A 19,132-nucleotide genomic window follows, 5' to 3' on the forward strand; every position below is an offset into this window, starting at 1 on the left:
AAGAAAGGCAAGATGAGGAGGTTAGGGGATTCCTGGAATCCTTTTGCAGGCGTAGGAGGTTGGTTTGGATCCTTCTGGGAAAGTATAATGAATTTCTTTAAGAAGACGGGCATGATACTCATAATGATTGTGCTACTGGGAATAGCTGCCTATGCTACTGTCAAATTTGTCTTTTATCTGACTGGCAGAGTGCCTGATCTGGTGGATAATTTAAAGCCCCAGCCCCAACCTAAAACCTCCATGGCTATGTTCTACTCAGAACAAAGATGGTACTCTGAGCATGAGTGATCAAGGGGGATTGTAAGGGGAATGGTTTCCCTCATGCTTATATAAATGTTATGCCCCGTACACACGGTCGGACTTTGTTCGAACATTCCGACAACAAAATCCATGGATTTTTTCCGACGGATGTTGGCTCAAACTTGTCTTGCATACACACGGTCACACAAAGTTGTCGGAAAATCCGATCATTCTGAACACGGTGACGTAAAACACGTACGTCGGGACTATAAACGGGGCAGTGGCCAATAGCTTTCATCTCTTTATTTATTCTGAGCATGCGTGGCACTTTGTCCGTCGGATTTGTGTACACACGATCGGAATTTCCGACAACGGATTTTGTTGTCGGAAAATTTTATATCCTGCTCTCAAACCTTGTGTGTCGGAAAATCCGATGGAAAATGTCCGATGGAGCCCACACACGGTCGGAATTTCCGACAACACGCTCCGATCGGACATTTTCCATCGGAAAATCCGACCGTGTGTACTGGGCATTAGAGTGATGCCTTAAGTTGAAACTTTCCTTATGTTGTAGTTTGAAAAGTTTGAAATGCACTTGCAAGGCTTTTTGCAGAAAACATGCTATTTGCGATCAAGAGCTAGCAGGAAGCCGCTTGAGATCATAAGTGAGAGACTTATCTTGGAACATTGTCAAGACAGAAATATAGCATACCTCACACCACTTATTCCAATAAGTTTAGTTAAAGTTAAGAGGGTATATTTAGATAAGGGACTTTAGATATTAGATATTTAGATAAGGGACTTTTTAGTATATCTCTGGGCAGAATACTATGCAAATAGTCCAGCTCGAGCGAAGGAGGGGCGCATCTGACCCTTAACCCTTACATTGTTTATAGTGCAAAAAATAAAAAAAAACGCAGAGGTGATCAAATGCCACCAAAAGAAAGCTCTATTTGTGGGATAAAAAGGACGTACATTTTATTTGGGTACAGCGTCACACGACCGCGCAATAGTAATTTAAAGTAACGTAGTGCCGTATCGCAAAAAATGGCCTGGTCTTGAGGGGGGGGGGGGGTAAATCTTCTGGAGCTGAAGTGGTAAAAAATAACTCAAATAGCACTTTCAGTTTGTGGTGCTCAGATACAGTTTAGTTTCACGTTAGGGATATTTTTAACACAAATTGAAAACGTTTGGTAAAATAAAATTTAAGTTTTATACAAATGTTCAATTGTCTGTTGTATATGTGCACCTAAAAAGTCCCTCTTGTTTTGTTTTTGTTTTGTTTGGCTTTTGTTTTTTGTTTTTTCTTTGTTTGCTATACATTACTATACTATCAGTGTTTGTATTTTTTTTTTTATATACTGTTGCTTATGCTCAGGGGTCTTGAGGACCACAGATCTCGAAAAAAGAAAACAGTATCTGCGCCACAGAAACTCTTAAGGCGTGACCGCACAGCCAGTTTTTGCTTAAAAAAAGCAAAACTGGAACATGGGTTTGTCTCTACATAAGAAATATTCGGTAACATGCAGACACACGATCATGACATGTTTGTAACAGAATATAAAAATGACTCTGCAAAGTACACAGAAAGATAGTATCTCAGCTATGTTAGTGATGGATCTTGACGCCTCCCCCCACCCCACCCTCGGTGTAGTATATAAGAAGAGGTTTTGTAAACTGTCCTGCACTGGATGAAATCCAATATCCTTCCATCATGACAATGGCTTTAGTAGGTCTGCTGGTTCTCTTTGCTCTCGTACCTTCAGGTAAGGAATCCAATCATTTTGAACTTTCAATCAGCAAACGTGTATTTATTTTTTCCAATGCATTAATTTTTTAATCGATTTGATTCCTTTGTATAGTGATTTATGGTATAAACCGTCACATACGTTGTACATTTTTCAAATGCTCTATATACATGCCGAAGAACTATTTTCTTTGTATATTTGCCTTTTGTTTGAATTGATTTTATTTAATAAGCCATCAGTTATTAACTTTTTGTCCAATGTACATATATTCAACAATCTAACTTCCTGTTGGTAGCAATTTGTGACACAAACCATCCGATAATTGGTATATTTTTCAAAAATCATAAGCATGCTGTGAAAATATGTTCATTGTGTAGTATTTATTTTTTCTATGACCATTTATGTATTTACATTTACAAACACAAAAAAAAAAAAAAAAAATCAATTTCTTTCTTTTTTAATAAAAAAAAATAAAATATTATATATATATATATATATATATATATATATATATATATATATATATCTATCTATTTATAGTTTAGGAGGGCATTTTAAGGAAAAAATCTTTTAGAAATCTTTTAGAAAAAACAATGCAGCCTCATCAGTGTTCATCTGTAGCCTTGTCCATCATTGCAGAATGATCAGTGTCCATTTGCAGCTTGCCCAGTGCCGTTTGCAGCCTTGCTAAGTGCCATTTTCAGCCTTGCCCATTGTCATAAGCAGGCTTGCCCTTAGTCATATGCAGCCTTGCCCAGTGCAGCCTTGCCCAGTGCAGTCTTGCCCAGTGCAGCCTTGCCCAGTGCAGCCTTGTCCAATGCAGCCTTGCCCAATGCCGTGTGCCGTTTGCGCCATTTAAATCTGCCGCTCGTCACGCCGCCCCGCCTCCCTGCTGAAGATGAGAAGCGAGCGCTTCCGAAAAAGACCGAGCTGAGTATACTGTGTACTCGGCTCGGCTCCGCTCGCAGTCCCGCCCAGTCCTGCCATTGGACGGAGTGTTATGTCCATCAAAGGAGCTGGGCGGGACTGCGAGCGGAGCCGAGCCGAGTACACAGCATACTCGGCTCGGTCTTTTTCGGAATCGCTCGCTTCTCATCCTCAGCAGGGAGGCGGGACGGCAGGGCGGCGTGACGGCGTGACTGCGAGTGGAGCCGAGCACTCGGCTCGGTCTTTTTCGGCGGCGCTTGTTTTTTTCCGTCGGCACTCGTTTTTTTCCGCGGCACTCGCTGTTTTTTGGCACACAGAGAGTGGGAAACGGCGTATAACACACACCCACGATTTTCCCCTGATTTTAAGGGGAAAAAAGTGTGTGTTATACGCCGATAAATACGGTATATATATGTATGTGTGTGTATCAGTGGCGGCTGGTGCTCAAAATTTTTGGGAGGGCGCAAACAAACTGAAAAATTCAGAAAAAAAACCCCATCAATTGCAGCCTCACTGTGCAGATCAAAACGCAGCCACTGTGCACATCAAATGCAGTTCTCTAAATGGCTGACTTCAGACTGCGCATGCACAGTTCAGAATAACAGACTTTTTTTTTTCCCCAAAGTGTTTTACTGACAGCCATTTGTGAGTTGTGGTTGGCCAGGCTGGCAAGGGAGCCAGAAGTACTCGCTACTTGCTTCCCCGCAGAAATCGCAGGTAGTGCGGGTAGCAGGGCCAGAATTGGTGATGACAGGCCAGGCTACTGCTGAGCAAGACGGGTACTCTTAGGCTCAGTTCACACTGCAGCGAGGTGGGAACCCTGCAAATCCATGACCAGTGTAGGAACTAATGTCCCCAACTTCCACTACCCACTCTTTATTTACTACTCCCCTTTCCCTTTCTTATCTATAATAATTAGATAACGCACACAGGAGTTGTTTTGGAGTAAAACCGGCCATAGCAGCCTCCTTTATTATAAAATATAAAACCAACTTTTAAATAACTTTAAATAACTCTTTTAATGAACATTTTGTACAACTATGTATAACTTTTAACTGACAGTTCTTACACCTCCCAATCTTTGGTCTTCTGATGGCACTCTTAACTTCATCTCCTCCATTTTAACAAGTTCACCAAACACCATACACTGCGGTACATAATTTTTACCATACCAGGCCACCAGCCGTATTTAAAAAACAGCTCGGTGACAACACCCTTCCCGCAGTGTAACATCTGTCTTCCAGCCTCGCCTTCCGCTGTAAGAACAGAACACACCAGAGGGGCCCAGAATACTGAAAGCCCCCCACCATTTACCATCACCTCTTTGCATTTTTACCACCATCAGAGACCAAAGATGCCGCCGATAAATTGCTGCTATGACGACCACGATCCATTCACCTGTAATAAAGAAAAACAGAAACAGCAAACCAGAAAATACCCACAACAAACCAAAAAAGGGGGGGGTGGGTGGGCAACTTCCCCTTTGTCTGTCTCCTCACACTGCTCCTGCTTAAACCCCGCCTATTCCTTTTATATCTCCCCACCCCTAAAGTTAACTTCAATCCCCTCCCTCTTACTTCCTTTCCATTTTAACCCTCCGTTGTCTCCTGTTCCACCTTGTCATGCCCAGCCCTTCATTACCATTCCATATTTCCATTACCATTCCGGGCTTCCCTGTACGGGTTCCTGCATCGCATACAACTCGCAGGCAGTTTACACTGCCCTTTGCGAACTGCCGGGGGTGTCAATACAATGTTAATGACACCTCCAGTAAAGTTTGCATATCGCAGTGCGAACTGTGAATTTGGACAGGAATCGGATCACATGGGTGTGAACACCCATGTGATCCGATTCTGGTGCGGATCAAAAAATGGGTCCTGTGTGAGTTTGGTCCGAATGCGATTTCAGCCATTCACAGCAACCAGGCATGCAGAGAAAGCAGGGACGGGAGGTGTGCAGTCTGTGAGGCTGAAAAGGAGCCATTGCAGTGACCTCTGTTATCAAGCCCAAGTAGAGGAGTGCGAGAGCACAGGGAGGATCAGAGAGGCACTGTGCAGTGATTAACATTACAGATAGTAGCTGGCTGGAGGGGACTTCATTATCAAGCACAGGGAGAGGAGGGGGGAGCGCGTGGGAAGGATCAGAGGCATCTGTTTTGCAACTGCAGGGCTAGTGTTTTGTCAGGGACAGGCTGGATCACTTGATAGCAAGTGTACTCACTGGCACGGCTCTTCTACTTGCTGTTATCCCAAAGTTAGTGCGGGAGGGAGAGCCAGTGTGCAGATCAGACCAGTAGAGTTCTCTCTATGTTTGCTCCGGATCTTTTGTAACACAGGCAGGGGCGGGCTCAAAGCTCTCAGAGAGAAACCCCATGCCAAAACACATCTCACAGCAAGAACACCACAAAACCTCCAGCAGGTTTAAAAAATGTTAATACAGATCCCCACAACACAGCAGCGGCACTTACCTTGCTGAATGCTAACTGTGTTGTCCTCTCCTCTCCGGCGGTGTCTCCTTCCAGAAGCGATGGGGAGATCAGCTCTTCATACTTCCTGTTATCTCTTTCCCATTGCGCCCGGGACAGAGACAACAGGAAGTGACATCAAACCTCAGATGTCAATCAAACCGCCCAGCCATAGTAATAGTGGCGGGCGGAAGCCACTCAGCGCGTCAGAAAGCGCCCTAAGGCGGGATAAACGCCCGCAAATGAAGCGCTGCGTCTGCAATCTCGTGATTGCATTGACGTGGCGCTTCCCATAGTGCACTGTGTCCGGCGCTCGAGCACAGTGCACTATGTTAAACGACTTTTTTTTTTCTTAAAGGGGCAGTTTAAAAAAAAAATTTTGTGACTACACAAAAGGGGGGGGGGGGGGGCGGCACCCGGGCGCCCCCTATGGACGGGCCGCCACTGATCAGAGGACAGGGATCACCGCTGGAGAATCAGAGGACAGGGATCACCACTGGAGAATCAGAGGACAGGGATCACCACTGGAGAATCGGAGGACAGGGATCACCGCTGGAGAATCAGAGGACAGGGATCACCGCTGGAGAATCAGAGGCCAAGGATCACTGCTGGAGAATCGGAGGACAGGGATCACCGCTGGAAAATCAGAGGACAGGAATCACTGTTGGAGAATTGGAGGACAGGGATCACCGCTGGAGAATCAGAGGACAGGGATCACCGCTGGAGAATCAGAGGACAGGGATCACCGCTGGAGAATCAGAGGACAGAGATCACCGCTGGAGAATCAGAGGACAGGGATCACCGCTGGAGAATCAGAGGACAGGGATCGCCACTGGAGAATCAGAGGACAGGGATCACCGCTGGAGAATCAGAGGCCAAGGATCACTGCTGAAGAATCGGAGGACAGGGATCACCGCTGGAGAATCAGAGGACAGGGATCGCCACTGGAGAATCAGAGGACAGGGATCGCCACTGGAGAATCAGAGGACAGGGATCGCCACTGGAGAATCAGAGGACAGGGATTACCGCTGGAGAATCAGAGGCCAAGGATCACTGCTGGAGAATCGGAGGCCAAGGATCACTGCTGGAGAATCAGAGGACAGGGATCACCGCTGGAGAATCAGAGGACAAGGATCACTGCTGGAGAATCAGAGGACAGGGATCACCGCTGGAGAATCAGAGGCCAAGGATCACTGCTGGAGAATCAGAGGACAGGGACCCCTGGCAGGTCATTTGGTAGAGCTCCTTTCCCATCCCAGCACTGTATACAGCTCCCCCCCCCCCACACACACTACACAGGGCTGGAATCACATTTCTTTACACACGAAAAAGAGGGGGGAAGGTTGGGACTTTGAATGAGGTGCGCATGATGCAGCCCAATCACACTCACAGAGGTGCAAACATATGTATGTTTACAGGCCCGGATTTACTCCCTTTGCCGCCCCAAGGCCGGGTCCAGCAATGCCGCCCCCCCCCCCCCCCACACACACACACACCACGTCCTTTATCGATGACTTCTACAATAGATCAATTAAAAACATATCTCCATACACGAGAACACTGAAAATAACTGGCTTTAATTGTACAGACTAAAAATACTTCAGGGTAAGCGCACGAGGGGTAAGGATTTTTCGCAGGCAAATTTTCAAGGCAATGGCTGGTGTTAGTGCTTCAATCATCCCCGGCACCATGGTTGTTATGGTGTCAGGATAATTGAAACACATTATTTCTATCATTACATTGTAATATAAACTGAAATAGTTCAACTCACCATAATGCAGAATCATTGGGAGCCCTGAGCGTGTCATTTGCCACCATCTCTTGTCACTTGCCACTATGCCTGCCACCAGATGGAGATATCACTTGCCACGCTGCCTGCCACCAGATGGGGATGTCACTTGCCACGCTGCCTGCCGCCAGATGGGGATGTCACTTGCCACGCTGCCTGCCACCAGATGGGGATGTCACTTGCCACGCTGCCTGCCACCAGATGGGGATGTCACTTGCCACGCTGCCTGCCACCAGATGGGGATGTCACTTGCCACGCTGCCTGCCACCAGATGGGGATGTCACTTGCCACGCTGCCTGCCACCAGATGGGGATGTCACTTGCCACGCTGCCTGCCACCAGATGGGGATGTCACTTGCCACGCTGCCTGCCACCAGATGGGGATGTCACTTGCTACGCTGCCTGCCACAAGATGGGGATGTCACTTGCTACGCTGCCTGCCACCAGATGAGGATGTCACTTGCTACGCTGCCTGCCACCAGATGAGGATGTCACTTGCTACGCTGCCTGTCACAAGATGGGGATGTCACTTGCTACGCTGCCTGCCACCAGATGAGGATGTCACTTGCTACGCTGCCTGCCACCAGATGGGGATGTCACTTGCTACGCTGCCTGCCACCAGATGAGGATGTCACTTGCTACGCTGCCTGTCACAAGATGGGGATGTCACTTGCTACGCTGCCTGCCACCAGATGAGGATGTCACTTGCTACGCTGCCTGCCACCAGATGAGGATGTCACTTGCCACCATGCCTGCCACCAGATGAGGATGTCACTTGCCACGCTGCCTGCCACCAGATGGGGATGTCACTTGCCACCATGCCTGCCACCAGATGGGGATGTCACTTGCCACCATGCCTGCCACCAGATGGAGATGTCACTTGCCACTATGCCTGCCATCAGATGGGGATGTCACTTTCCACCAGATGGGGATGTCACTTGCCATGCTCCCTGCCATCAGATGGGGATGTCACTTGCCACCAGATTGGGATGTCCCTTGCCATGCTGCCTGCCATCAGAAGGAGGAGGGCGGAACAGCGGTGCGGGCAATGAGAGATGTCATTTCTCTCCCCCGCCGCTGCACCGCTGACATTACTAGCTACTCTCGATTTTTTTAAATATGGTGCCGGGCGGCGAAATCACGCTACTGCGCATGCGCCGCCTGGCCGAGCGCTTACGAGCTTTCCCGAGCCCGGCCGGCTTCGGAACGGCGCATGCGCAGTTGCGTGGTCGGCTTGTGGCCATCTTTTCTATGGGCACTGGTGCCCATAATAGACTTTATTGGGCAGCACGATAGGGGGGGGCAGCCGCGAAGTCGCTGCAGGAGCGGCGCCGCCCCCTACACCACTGCCGACCCGAGGCCTGGCCTCGGTGGCCTTGTGGCAAATCCGGCCCTGTATGTTTATTAAGGACCAATGATCAACATGGCATAAAAACGCATTGCATACATTAAACATAAAAAAATCGCATATAGACAATAAATCTATGTATATACAACCATAGGACATGGGTAGGTACAATTATGCATCTTAATCCCCCAAGCAAGATAAAAGTCATGTGAAGTAAAAAACATCTGAAAATTGGTCAATGTGTGTTTGATGCATCAAAGGCCCGACGCTGCGTTTCATGGACTTCAATCCACTCTTCAGGAGCCAGATGCATCTAAATTCTATAAAAAATGTATGAAAAGCAATATAGTTTCATAGGTCTAACAAGATCAGCAGAAAAGGGGGAAATGTGGGCATAATGGGCCATGCCAAAAAGGTTACTCACATGATAGCCAAAACTGGGACCGTGCAACAAAAACAAAGCCTACCAAGCCCCCGGCACTGTGCATGTGACCTCCTTGGTTGGGCGTCGCACACACAGACATCTGGTATATCAGCTGGGCTGACATGTGGTGAGCTTCTCTGGCGTTCGCCGAGGTTTTGCTCCACTGTGTCGTGCCTGCGTGACGCTGAGGGGGAGCTGACGTTCAATGCTGGGGCTGCATCTCATTCCCTGCTTCATGGTATTCAGAGATGGCGCTGATACAACCTATGCACACCCTGATCCTCTCCCATCTATGTGGCTTCAAACATCACATGTATCTTTCAAGGTAATCTTCCGGGTGCTTTTTTCAATCACCTTGGTGATATCTGCAGCTTATATCATCTCGTTTTTTGTTACTTGTATCATCATAGATACATGACTGTTGGATACCAGATGTTACTCTCACCATCTCTATACCCCCCTTTGATCTTAAACCCCTATAATTAAGACCACACCATTCGTTGGGGTATAAAAGGCCGTAGCAGCCTACTTTATTTATATAAAAATACTTTTTCAAAATTAACTTATGGAAAAAATTATCCATCAATAACCAAAACAATAACTTACGGAAAAAAGAGAGCGTTGGTCTGGGCAATAAAACCTTGACACTCAAACCGATGGCCATCACCAAAATTTTTTGGCACTGCAGTCCATCTCCAATATCAAAAATTAGGCCTCAAGCCGACAAGCTGGCTCAGAGACTGCCAGTGACCGCAGTGCCCCCATATCACTTCCCGGCTAACCTCCGTTAGCCGGGAACCAGCATCTGGACCCATACAACGTCAGGTCCCACTCTTACTTGCCATCTTCCTTCCCTTGCGCAGACCAACGCCCGCCACTGCCACGACTTCTCTTCATCTCACACCTGTAAAACAGTTAAAACAACCACCACGCAAAACATAAAAGCACAACAACCTTAGGGAGGGTGGGCGGGAACTTTCCACAACTTTCTGCTTGTCCCTCCCAGGGCGGGCCTCCTATTTATCAGTCCCTCCCTGTGTTATCCTCCCCCTCGGCACCATGTCTCCACCCTCTAATTCCTTAACCCTGTTACCTCCGTCATGTGCGCCTTGCACATACCTCATTTCGTTCGGCTGCTCCAGGCTTTTCTTGACTGTTGGATACCAGATGTTACTCTCACCATCTCTATACCCCCCTTTGATCTTAAACCCCTATAATTAAGACCACACCATTCGTTGGGGTATAAAAGGCCGTAGCAGCCTACTTTATTTATATAAAAATACTTTTTCAAAATTAACTTATGGAAAAAATTATCCATCAATAACCAAAACAATAACTTACGGAAAAAAGAGAGCGTTGGTCTGGGCAATAAAACCTTGACACTCAAACCGATGGCCATCACCAAAATTTTTTGGCACTGCAGTCCATCTCCAATATCAAAAATTAGGCCTCAAGCCGACAAGCTGGCTCAGAGACTGCCAGTGACCGCAGTGCCCCCATATCACTTCCCGGCTAACCTCCGTTAGCCGGGAACCAGCATCTGGACCCATACAACGTCAGGTCCCACTCTTACTTGCCATCTTCCTTCCCTTGCGCAGACCAACGCCCGCCACAGCACCCTAAGAGTAAAGCCTTACTCGCGGGTGCCCTCCCAAACCCGAAAAGCTCGCTGGATCCCGTCCTGCAATCCCAAGTTCCATAAATCAATTCCCACCTCATTGAGGTGGACGCCGTCAGCCCTCAAGTACCTCCAGGTCTCAAATTCCAACTCCATATGTCTTATGGCCAAACCCCCATTATTAACTACAAATTTGCTCACTTCCCGGTTAATCTTTCTCCTGGCCCTGTTAACACCTGCCACCGACCTGGCCATTCTCCACGAACTGCGAGCCACCATATCTGACCACACTATAATAGTATGGGGGAATTCCGCCATTAATCGCCGCACATCACATTTTATGTCCCGCGTGATATCCACCATTGTACGCAAACCAAGGTCATTACCTCCCGCATGAACTACCAAGATGTCTGGTGGTCTGTCCCGCTGGGCGTGGCGCTGCACTTCTGGTACTAATCGACCCCATAACATGCCCGGTATCCCCAACCATTTTATGCATACTTCTCTCCTGTTAAACCCCAACTGCCTGCCCCCATGTCGAGCATCTCCCCTTCTTGCCCCCCAACACACATAAGAATGGCCCATAATCCAGACCAATCTTGCCACCGGACCTGAAATTAGAAGAAGACAAGAAAAACTAACCACTAACAATTTAGTGATGAAAACCCACTAACATCTATAACTGAAACTGTAACGCCATAAAACTTACTGCAATATTTCTCTTCCTCTTCCTTACCTTCTTTTTTTTTTTTTTTTTTTTATATTCCTACCACCAAATGAGGACGTACATAAGATTGGAACCTGTTGGATTCCCACCTCCCAATACGTTTTACCGACTCCACGTCGAGACCATGCTTGGCTGCCTCTGTGGCAGCCCCAATCCTGAACGAATGTGAAGAAAATTCCTTTTCTTCCAAGCCTACCCCCTTCAAACATCTTCGAAAAACTACTGCAAACTGAAACCTGGATAACCAACTCCCATCCCGATGCACTAACAGGGAACCTTTGAAATCTGGACGTACCGCTAAAAATTCCCTGACCGTGGCCACCGGACACAAAGAGGAACCATGAACCGGAAAAACTTGGACCATCTTACCTTTTCCAACCTGATCCGTTTTTGACCTCTTGAAAAACACCTGCAAAATCTCCTTAACCAACTTTACATCCTGGCAACCCAAACCCCCTTCTACCTTTTTTGAAGGACTAACCAGTTCCCCTATCCTAAATGCCCCAAAGAACGCTAACACGAAAGCCACTTTAAACAACAAAACTTCGTACTCTGATGAACACACCACCTTTAATTGATCAACAACACCCCCCAAAATTTCGAAAGTAACCGGTCTCCTGGAGTCCCGCTTCACCACCGACCTCCTGTAGCCCTTTAGCACTTGTCTCACTCGAAAGTCTTTTGTTACGTCCGGCTGTCCCTGTAACTTGAACAGGAAAGCCAACCCTGCTAAGTTCGCGCTAATCCCAGATGCCGACCTACCTTCCTCCATTTTCCTAATAATGAAATATAGCAATAACAAATTCACTGCCTGCCCGATCGGTTCCTCCCCAATCCCTGCCACAAAAGCCAACCACTCTTTCCATACCTTTTGATATGCCGACCAGGTGCCCCCACTTACCGACCGCTCAATCCATCCTGCGGCGATTCTAACGCTATGTCCCACATCCACTCGGGACAAGGCACCCCGCGTTGCTCCGCTTCCGGCGCCAACTCTCGGAACCTGTCCCACTGGAATCGAGACAACGCGTCAGCTATCACATTTTCCACCCCCGGTAAGTGAACAGCATGAATAAAAATATTCAATTGTAAACATCTTAGCACTAGATGCTGTAGCAACCTGATCACTGGCGGAGAGGACGCCGTGATCCTATTAATCACCTGCACTACCCCTGGTTATCACCATGGAAACGCACCTTCCGATCCTTGAAAGATGCTCCCCATAATTCCACCGCCAGCACCACTGGAAACAGTTCCAGCAGCACTAAGTTCTTCGTGAACCCTCCTGCTACCCAAGATTGTGGCCAAGGACCAGCACTCCACTGTCCCTGAAAAAACGCACCAAAACCATAGGCACCCGCCGCATCAGTAAAGAGCTCCAAGTCAAAATTGCTGACTGGGCCCGACATCCACATTGCCCTGCCATTAAATGACTCCAAAAAGGTATGCCATACCCTTAAATCTTCCCTGTGCGTTTTTTTGATCCTAACGAAATGCCTTGGTGATTGTATGCCACTTGTGCTAGCCGCAAGCCTGCGGCTAAACACTCTCCCCATTGGTAGTATCCGGCACGCAAAATTAAGTTTTCCCAACACCGACTGTAACACCCGCAACTGAACTTTGTGCAAACCTATTAAACCTGCAACCTCTTTTTTTAGATCCTCCAGCTTGTCGTCCGGCAGCCTGCATTCCATTGCCTCCGAATCCAAAATTATGCCCAAAAATTTGATGACCGTGCATGGTCCCTCCGTCTTGTCCGCCGCCAATGGAATGCCGAATCTGTCAGTGATATGTGCCAACGTCGCCATGAGCACCGCGCAGATTCTGGATGCCGCCAGGCCGATACAAAGGAAATCGTCCAAGTAGTGAATGACCGAATTCACCCCTGACACGTCCCTCACCACCCATTCCACGAATGAGCTAAATTGCTCAAATAATGCACATGACATAGAGCAGCCCATTGGCAAGCACATGTCTACGTAGAATTCGCCATTCCAATGGCAGCCCAGTAGCCGGAAACTTTCCGGGTGAACCGGCAGTAGCCGAAATGCTGATTCCACATCTGCCTTTGCCATCAAAGCCCCCTTGCCGTAATGCCGTACCCATCCTACTGCCGCATCAAATGACGTGTACGTCACCGAGCACTCCTCCCGGCCAATAGCGTCATTCACCGACCCACCCTTAGGGAACGATAAGTGGTGAATTAGCCTAAATTTGTTGGGTTCCCTCTTCGGCACAACTCCTAATGGAGATACAACCAAATCTGCCAGAGGTGCTTCGGCGAAGGGGCCGCCCATTCTACCCATTGCAACCTCTTTCTTCAGCTTCTCTGAAACCACCTCCGGATGTTGCAATGCAGAACGTAAATTTTTTGGCACAGGAGGAACAACCGTTAACGTACATGGGATCCTAAAACCTAACGAAAAACCTTCCTCCAACAGGACTGCCGCTCTTCTATCCGGATACCTACCTAGAAACGGCCGCATCCTTTCCACTTTCACCGGAGTCCTCCCTCTTGTTTCCAGCGTCAGCAGTTCGTCCCTTACTTTGCTTAAAGCATCTTGACGCTGGGTGCGTTCCCCCGCAGCCTGTACACTCGTGTTTGTACTTGCACGTGGCCCCAAATTTGCAGGCCCCTGTGTTGTACTGCCAGCAACTCCCTTTCTTATTTCCTGCCGAATGTCCCTGGGCTGAAGGTCCACCGGCTCCCCCCTGAAAAAACTGGTTAGGAGCCCTCACCGTTGTCATCAGGCGCATCCACAGGCTGATGTCCTTGTGGTCCCAGCGAAGCTCCGGACGCACCGCTCTCCTCTGCCTGAACTGTTCATCGTACCGGAGCCAAGCTGTGCCCCCGTAGACTCTGTACGCTTCCCCTATCGCATCTTGATAACAAAATAACGCGGAACAGTGTTCCGGTTGTTTTTCCCCGATCACACTTGCCATGATAGCAAATGCCTGCAACCAATTCGTAAATGTCCTAGGTATTAACCGATATCTCCTCTTCTCCTCGTCGTCTTTTTTGGAGCTATCAGGTTTTACCCTGTCCAAGTTAAATTTCTCTAGGGGCAACAATGAAAAAATTTCTATGTACTCACCCTTCCACAGCTTCTCTCGAACCTCCTGCTTCAGGTGAGCTCCCAATGGCCCCTCAAAACACACATATACCTCACAACGAGCTGCGTCCCCCAATCTAGTTATATCCTGTCTACCCGCGACTTCCTTAGCCGCCACAGCATTGTCCGTCCCCTGCTTATCTCCGCTCACCACTGCCTCCAGCACCGCAGGTGGTGTCGCCACTGCTGGCAAAGCTACTGTTACATCTGCACTCCCCGTAGTCGGGACCCATGCCGCCGCCGGTACCGGAGCCGGCCGTTCCGCCGCCTCAAATTTCTGTACCAACTCCTTAGTGCCCGCCAAAAACCCCAATAAACCAGAAGCCCCCCCAGCAGGCCCAACGCTTACTGTACTAGCACATGACCCCCCGACAGTAGCCCCCATCCCTACCATGTCAGCACTAACTATAGTATGTCCTGATGTACAAGACTCACCGGGCTGCACAGGTACGATCCCATCAGCCGACCTTCCGCCCGCTGCTGCTGCTACTCTCCTGGAAGGGGGGTGCGCCTCCTCTTCCGATCCGGATCCTTCCTCCACCACGCCAGGGATGTCCTCTTCCTCCTCAGATGAGGGCCCGCTAGGCCTGCCGACCGTAGCTGCCGCAGCGACCTCCATGTTTTCCCTCCTCTGCGCAGGAACCGTTCCGCCCGACTTCCGGACAGCCTTCCCAGGACCGGTGTTGGAAACCGCAGTCCTGCCGGCCTCCGCTCTCCTGTTCCCCGTGCCCGATCGGCCTCTCTCTCCTCTGTACTGTTCCCCTGCTGCAGATGCAGGTGTCCCGGGCACTCTCCCTCTGGTCCTGGCCTGCGTTCCTGCTGGGCCGCCCGCCATGTTCCTGGGGGCGGGGCTTTCGTACCTTTTCGATCCTCTCCTCCTAGGCCTCAGCTCCGCTCCGTCCTCTTCCCGCCCCGCTGTCCGGTCCACTGCGGTCGCATAACCGCTGCTACCTTCTCCCCCAGCCGCTCGTTTCGACGGTGGGCCCGCTGGGAGCCCCGCACCGGGGCTACCCCGCTGCCGCTGTGCTGTCCCTGGATGCTCTGGGGAGAAACGCTCCGGCGGCCTAGAGCGGCGCGCTCTGTTGCCGGTTCTCCCACGTTCCACCGATAACCGCTCCTCACCTGCCAGTGCTGCACCGACTGCTGCCTGGAGCCAAGCTGTGCCCCGCACCGCCGCTTCATCCCTCAGCTGGGCCATGATCCGCTCTACCTCTGCCATGCTGCCTCAGAACTTTCCACAACTTTCTGCTTGTCCCTCCCAGGGCGGGCCTCCTATTTATCAGTCCCTCCCTGTGTTATCCTCCCCCTCGGCACCATGTCTCCACCCTCTAATTCCTTAACCCTGTTACCTCCGTCATGTGCGCCTTGCACATACCTCATTTCGTTCGGCTGCTCCAGGCTTTTCTTTTTATATATTTCCTACATTATAGAAGTCCCCTCCACTGCAGGTGTTGGTGTGTGCGGTCCGGTGTTCCTCGTTGAGGTCCCCCTTTCAGCTCCCGGGCCAGGCTCCATGGCTCACCCCTGGCTTTGTTTTTGTTGCACGGTCCCAGTTTTGGCTATCATGTGAGTAACCTTTTTGGCATGGCCCATTATGCCCAAATTTCCCCCTTTTCTGCTGATCTTGTTAGACCTATGAAACTATATTGCTTTTCATACATTTTTTATATAGAATTTAGATGCATCTGGCTCCTGAAGAGTGGATTGAAGTCCATGAAACGCAGCGTCGGGCCTTTGATGCATCAAACACACATTGACCAATTTTCAGATGTTTTTTACTTCACATGACTTTTATCTTGCTTGGGGGATTAAGATGCATAATTGTACCTACCCATGTCCTATGGTTGTATATACATAGATTTATTGTCTATATGCGATTTTTTTATGTTTAATGTATGCAATGCGTTTTTATGCCATGTTGATCATTGGTCCTTAATAAACATACATATGTTTGCACCTCTGTGAGTGTGATTGGGCTGCATCATGCGCACCTCATTCAAAGTCCCCACCTTCCCCCCTATTTTTCATGATTTTAAGGATGGGGGCGCAAACTTTCACTTGCGTCCCATTTAAAGTCCTAAGTCGCTTTTCCCCCCATTCCTTTACACACAGTCTGTCAGTCTTCACAAGGTGTATCTGGCTTTTATGTTGCCCTTCTGACCTGTGAAATTCTCTGGTCCGAATGGCAGTGTAGTTGCAGAAGGCGGATACACCCTGTGAAGATCATGGCTGACTGGCTGGGTTGTGGAGGAGGAACAGTATAGAGTGCTGTAATGGGAAAGGAGCTCAGCAACCGGGCATAGCATGCAGGGTGGAGCGGGTGGTCAGGGGGCAACTTAGATCTGGGAGGGCAAAGCCATGTGACACAAAATCTGGAGCCTGCAGCCCCTCAGGGTCCCCCGAGGAGGTGTTAAGGGATTTGTTTTAGCAATTTCTGAAGTTTTCTCTGTCAGTGTTGGCAGGAGGTCACCTCCCAGAGGTTGTTATGGCATCAGCTAGCTACCATAACCCCGGTATGTTCGTCTTCAGCGGGCGGTCCGCTACAGCGGTCTCTGCGGCAAATTCGCTGCGAGATCACTTTTATCAGGTGGCGGGAGAGGGCCCCCCTCCCGCCCCCTCCCGCCGCGATCCGGAGCTATTGGCAGCGGCGGAGGCGATTGCGTCCTGTCAGGTATGGAGACAAGTGATGGGAAGATGGCCCCCACCCGTCTCCATACAATTGCTGGGTGGAAGCGACGTCAAAACATCACTTCTGCCCACAGCTCTTAAAGTTCCATTTTATTTAAATAATTTTTTTAAATTACAATTTTTTATTTTATTGAATTTTAGTCTAAATATGAGATCTGAGGTCTTTTTGACCCCAGATCTCATATTTAGGAGGTCCTGTCATGCTTTTTTCTATTACAAGGGATGTTTACATTCCTTGTAATAGGAATAAAAGTGACAATTTTTTTTTTAAAACAGTGTAAAAATAAAAAATAAAAGGTAAAATGAATAATAATATTTTTTTTTTAGCGCGCCCCAACGAGCTTGCGTGCAGAAGCCAACGCATACGTGAGTAGCGCCCGCATATGAAAACATTGTTCAAACCGTATGTGAGGTATCGCCGCGATCGGTAGAGCGAGAGCAATAATTCTAGCCCTAGACCTCCTCTGTAACTCAAAACATGCAACCTGTGGAATTTTTTAAACATCGCCTATGGAGATTTTTAAGGGTAAAAGTTTGTCGCCATTCCACGAGCGGGCACAATTTTGAAGCATGGCATGTTGGGTATCAATTTACTCGGCGTAACATTATCTTTCACAGTATGAAAAAAAAATTGGGCTAATTTTACTGGTGTCTTATTTTTTTATTCAAAAAAGTGAATTTTTTCCAAAAGTGCGCTTGTAAATACGGTGTGAAAAAAGTATTGAGATGACCGCCATTTTATTCTCTAGGGTGTTAGAAATAAAAACAATATATAATGTTTGGGGGTTCTAAGTAATTTTCTAAAAAAAACTGTTTTAAACATGTAAACACCAAAATCTCAAAACGAGGCTGGTCCTTAAGTGGTTAAACAAAAAGCTGCGTAAATTCCAGAAAATGTACCATAGTTTGTAGACGCGATAACTTTTGCGCAAACCAATCAATATATGCTTATTGAATTTTTTTTTACCTAAGACAAGTGGCTGAATAAAGTTGGCCTAAAAGTATGACTAAAACTGAGTTTATTGTGTTTTTTTTTTAATAACAAAACATAGAAAATATAGTTTTTTTTTTTTTCATTTTTTTTATATCGCTAAAAATAAAAATTCCACAGGTGATCAAATACCACCAAAAGAAAGCTCTATTTGTGGGGGGAAAAAAATGGACAAAAATGTTGTTTGGGTACAGCGTTGCATGACTGCGCAATTACCAGTTAAAGCAGCGCAGTGCCAAATTGTAAAAAAAAGTGCTCTGGTCATTAAGGGGGGCAAATCCTTCCGGTCCTCAAGTAGTTAACATATGGTTTCAGGAAATTAATTTTAGTGCAAACACAACTGCTTTGGTCAAATGTAAGGACTGCTATGATCGATGCTCATTCTGTACTGTTTTCTTTTTCTCTCTTTAGGATACTCGCTCTCTTGTACACAGTGTGTTTCTTTATCAGACTCATGTACCGGCACCAGAGAGACTTGTCCTTCTGGCTCTGTGTGTGGAGCTGTATACACAGAAAGCTTGGCTTTGGGTAAGTTATTCAATAAAAATGCTGTGTGTATTTGATGTCAGTGTCTATGTATTTGTACTGTGTGAAGATCCTCACACAGTACAAATACATAGCTCCCAACTGTCCCGGATTTCGAGGGACTGTCCCGGATTTGGAGGGACTGTCCCGGATTTGGAGCAAATGTCCCTCTGTCCCTCTTTCCTCCTCATTTGTCCCTCATTTTGGTCTGATCTATAGAGTTGTACATAAAATGTAGAAAATAAAACAGAATCTGTTGCACTTAATAAAACATATAGTAGAAGCTGCTGACACAAAAATTGCTGGATACAATTGAAGAGATATCAATAGGAATGGTGCAGCGCTAAAAATATTAATGTAAAAATGTCCCAATAAGAACCAAAATAAATATGGTCAAACAAAAGTCCTCTCCGTCAGGAAGAAATAATACTCTAATCAGCGAGATCCATATTGAAAGGAGACACAGAAGAGAGATGAAAACACCGTCACCAACACCCAAACAAACTGACCCTTACCATCAGTGTATGGGTT

General features: G+C 47.8%; 1 protein-coding gene across 1 annotated transcript in view; it reads left to right on the forward strand.

Annotated features, from left to right (window-relative positions):
- Positions 1–1,875: 1,875 nt before the first annotated feature.
- Positions 1,876–19,132, forward strand: part of LOC141110430 (phospholipase A2 inhibitor 25 kDa subunit-like) — a 56,708-nt gene continuing 39,451 nt past the window's right edge. Inside the window, exons 1-2 of the mRNA XM_073601775.1 lie at positions 1,876–2,006; positions 18,488–18,604. Of these exons, the coding sequence (XP_073457876.1) occupies positions 1,955–2,006; positions 18,488–18,604 (169 nt within the window). The 5' untranslated portion in view covers positions 1,876–1,954. The remainder of the gene's footprint in view (positions 2,007–18,487; positions 18,605–19,132) is intronic.

This window comes from Aquarana catesbeiana, linkage group LG10 (assembly GCF_042186555.1).
Source record: "Aquarana catesbeiana isolate 2022-GZ linkage group LG10, ASM4218655v1, whole genome shotgun sequence".
NCBI lineage: Eukaryota > Metazoa > Chordata > Amphibia > Anura > Ranidae > Aquarana > Aquarana catesbeiana.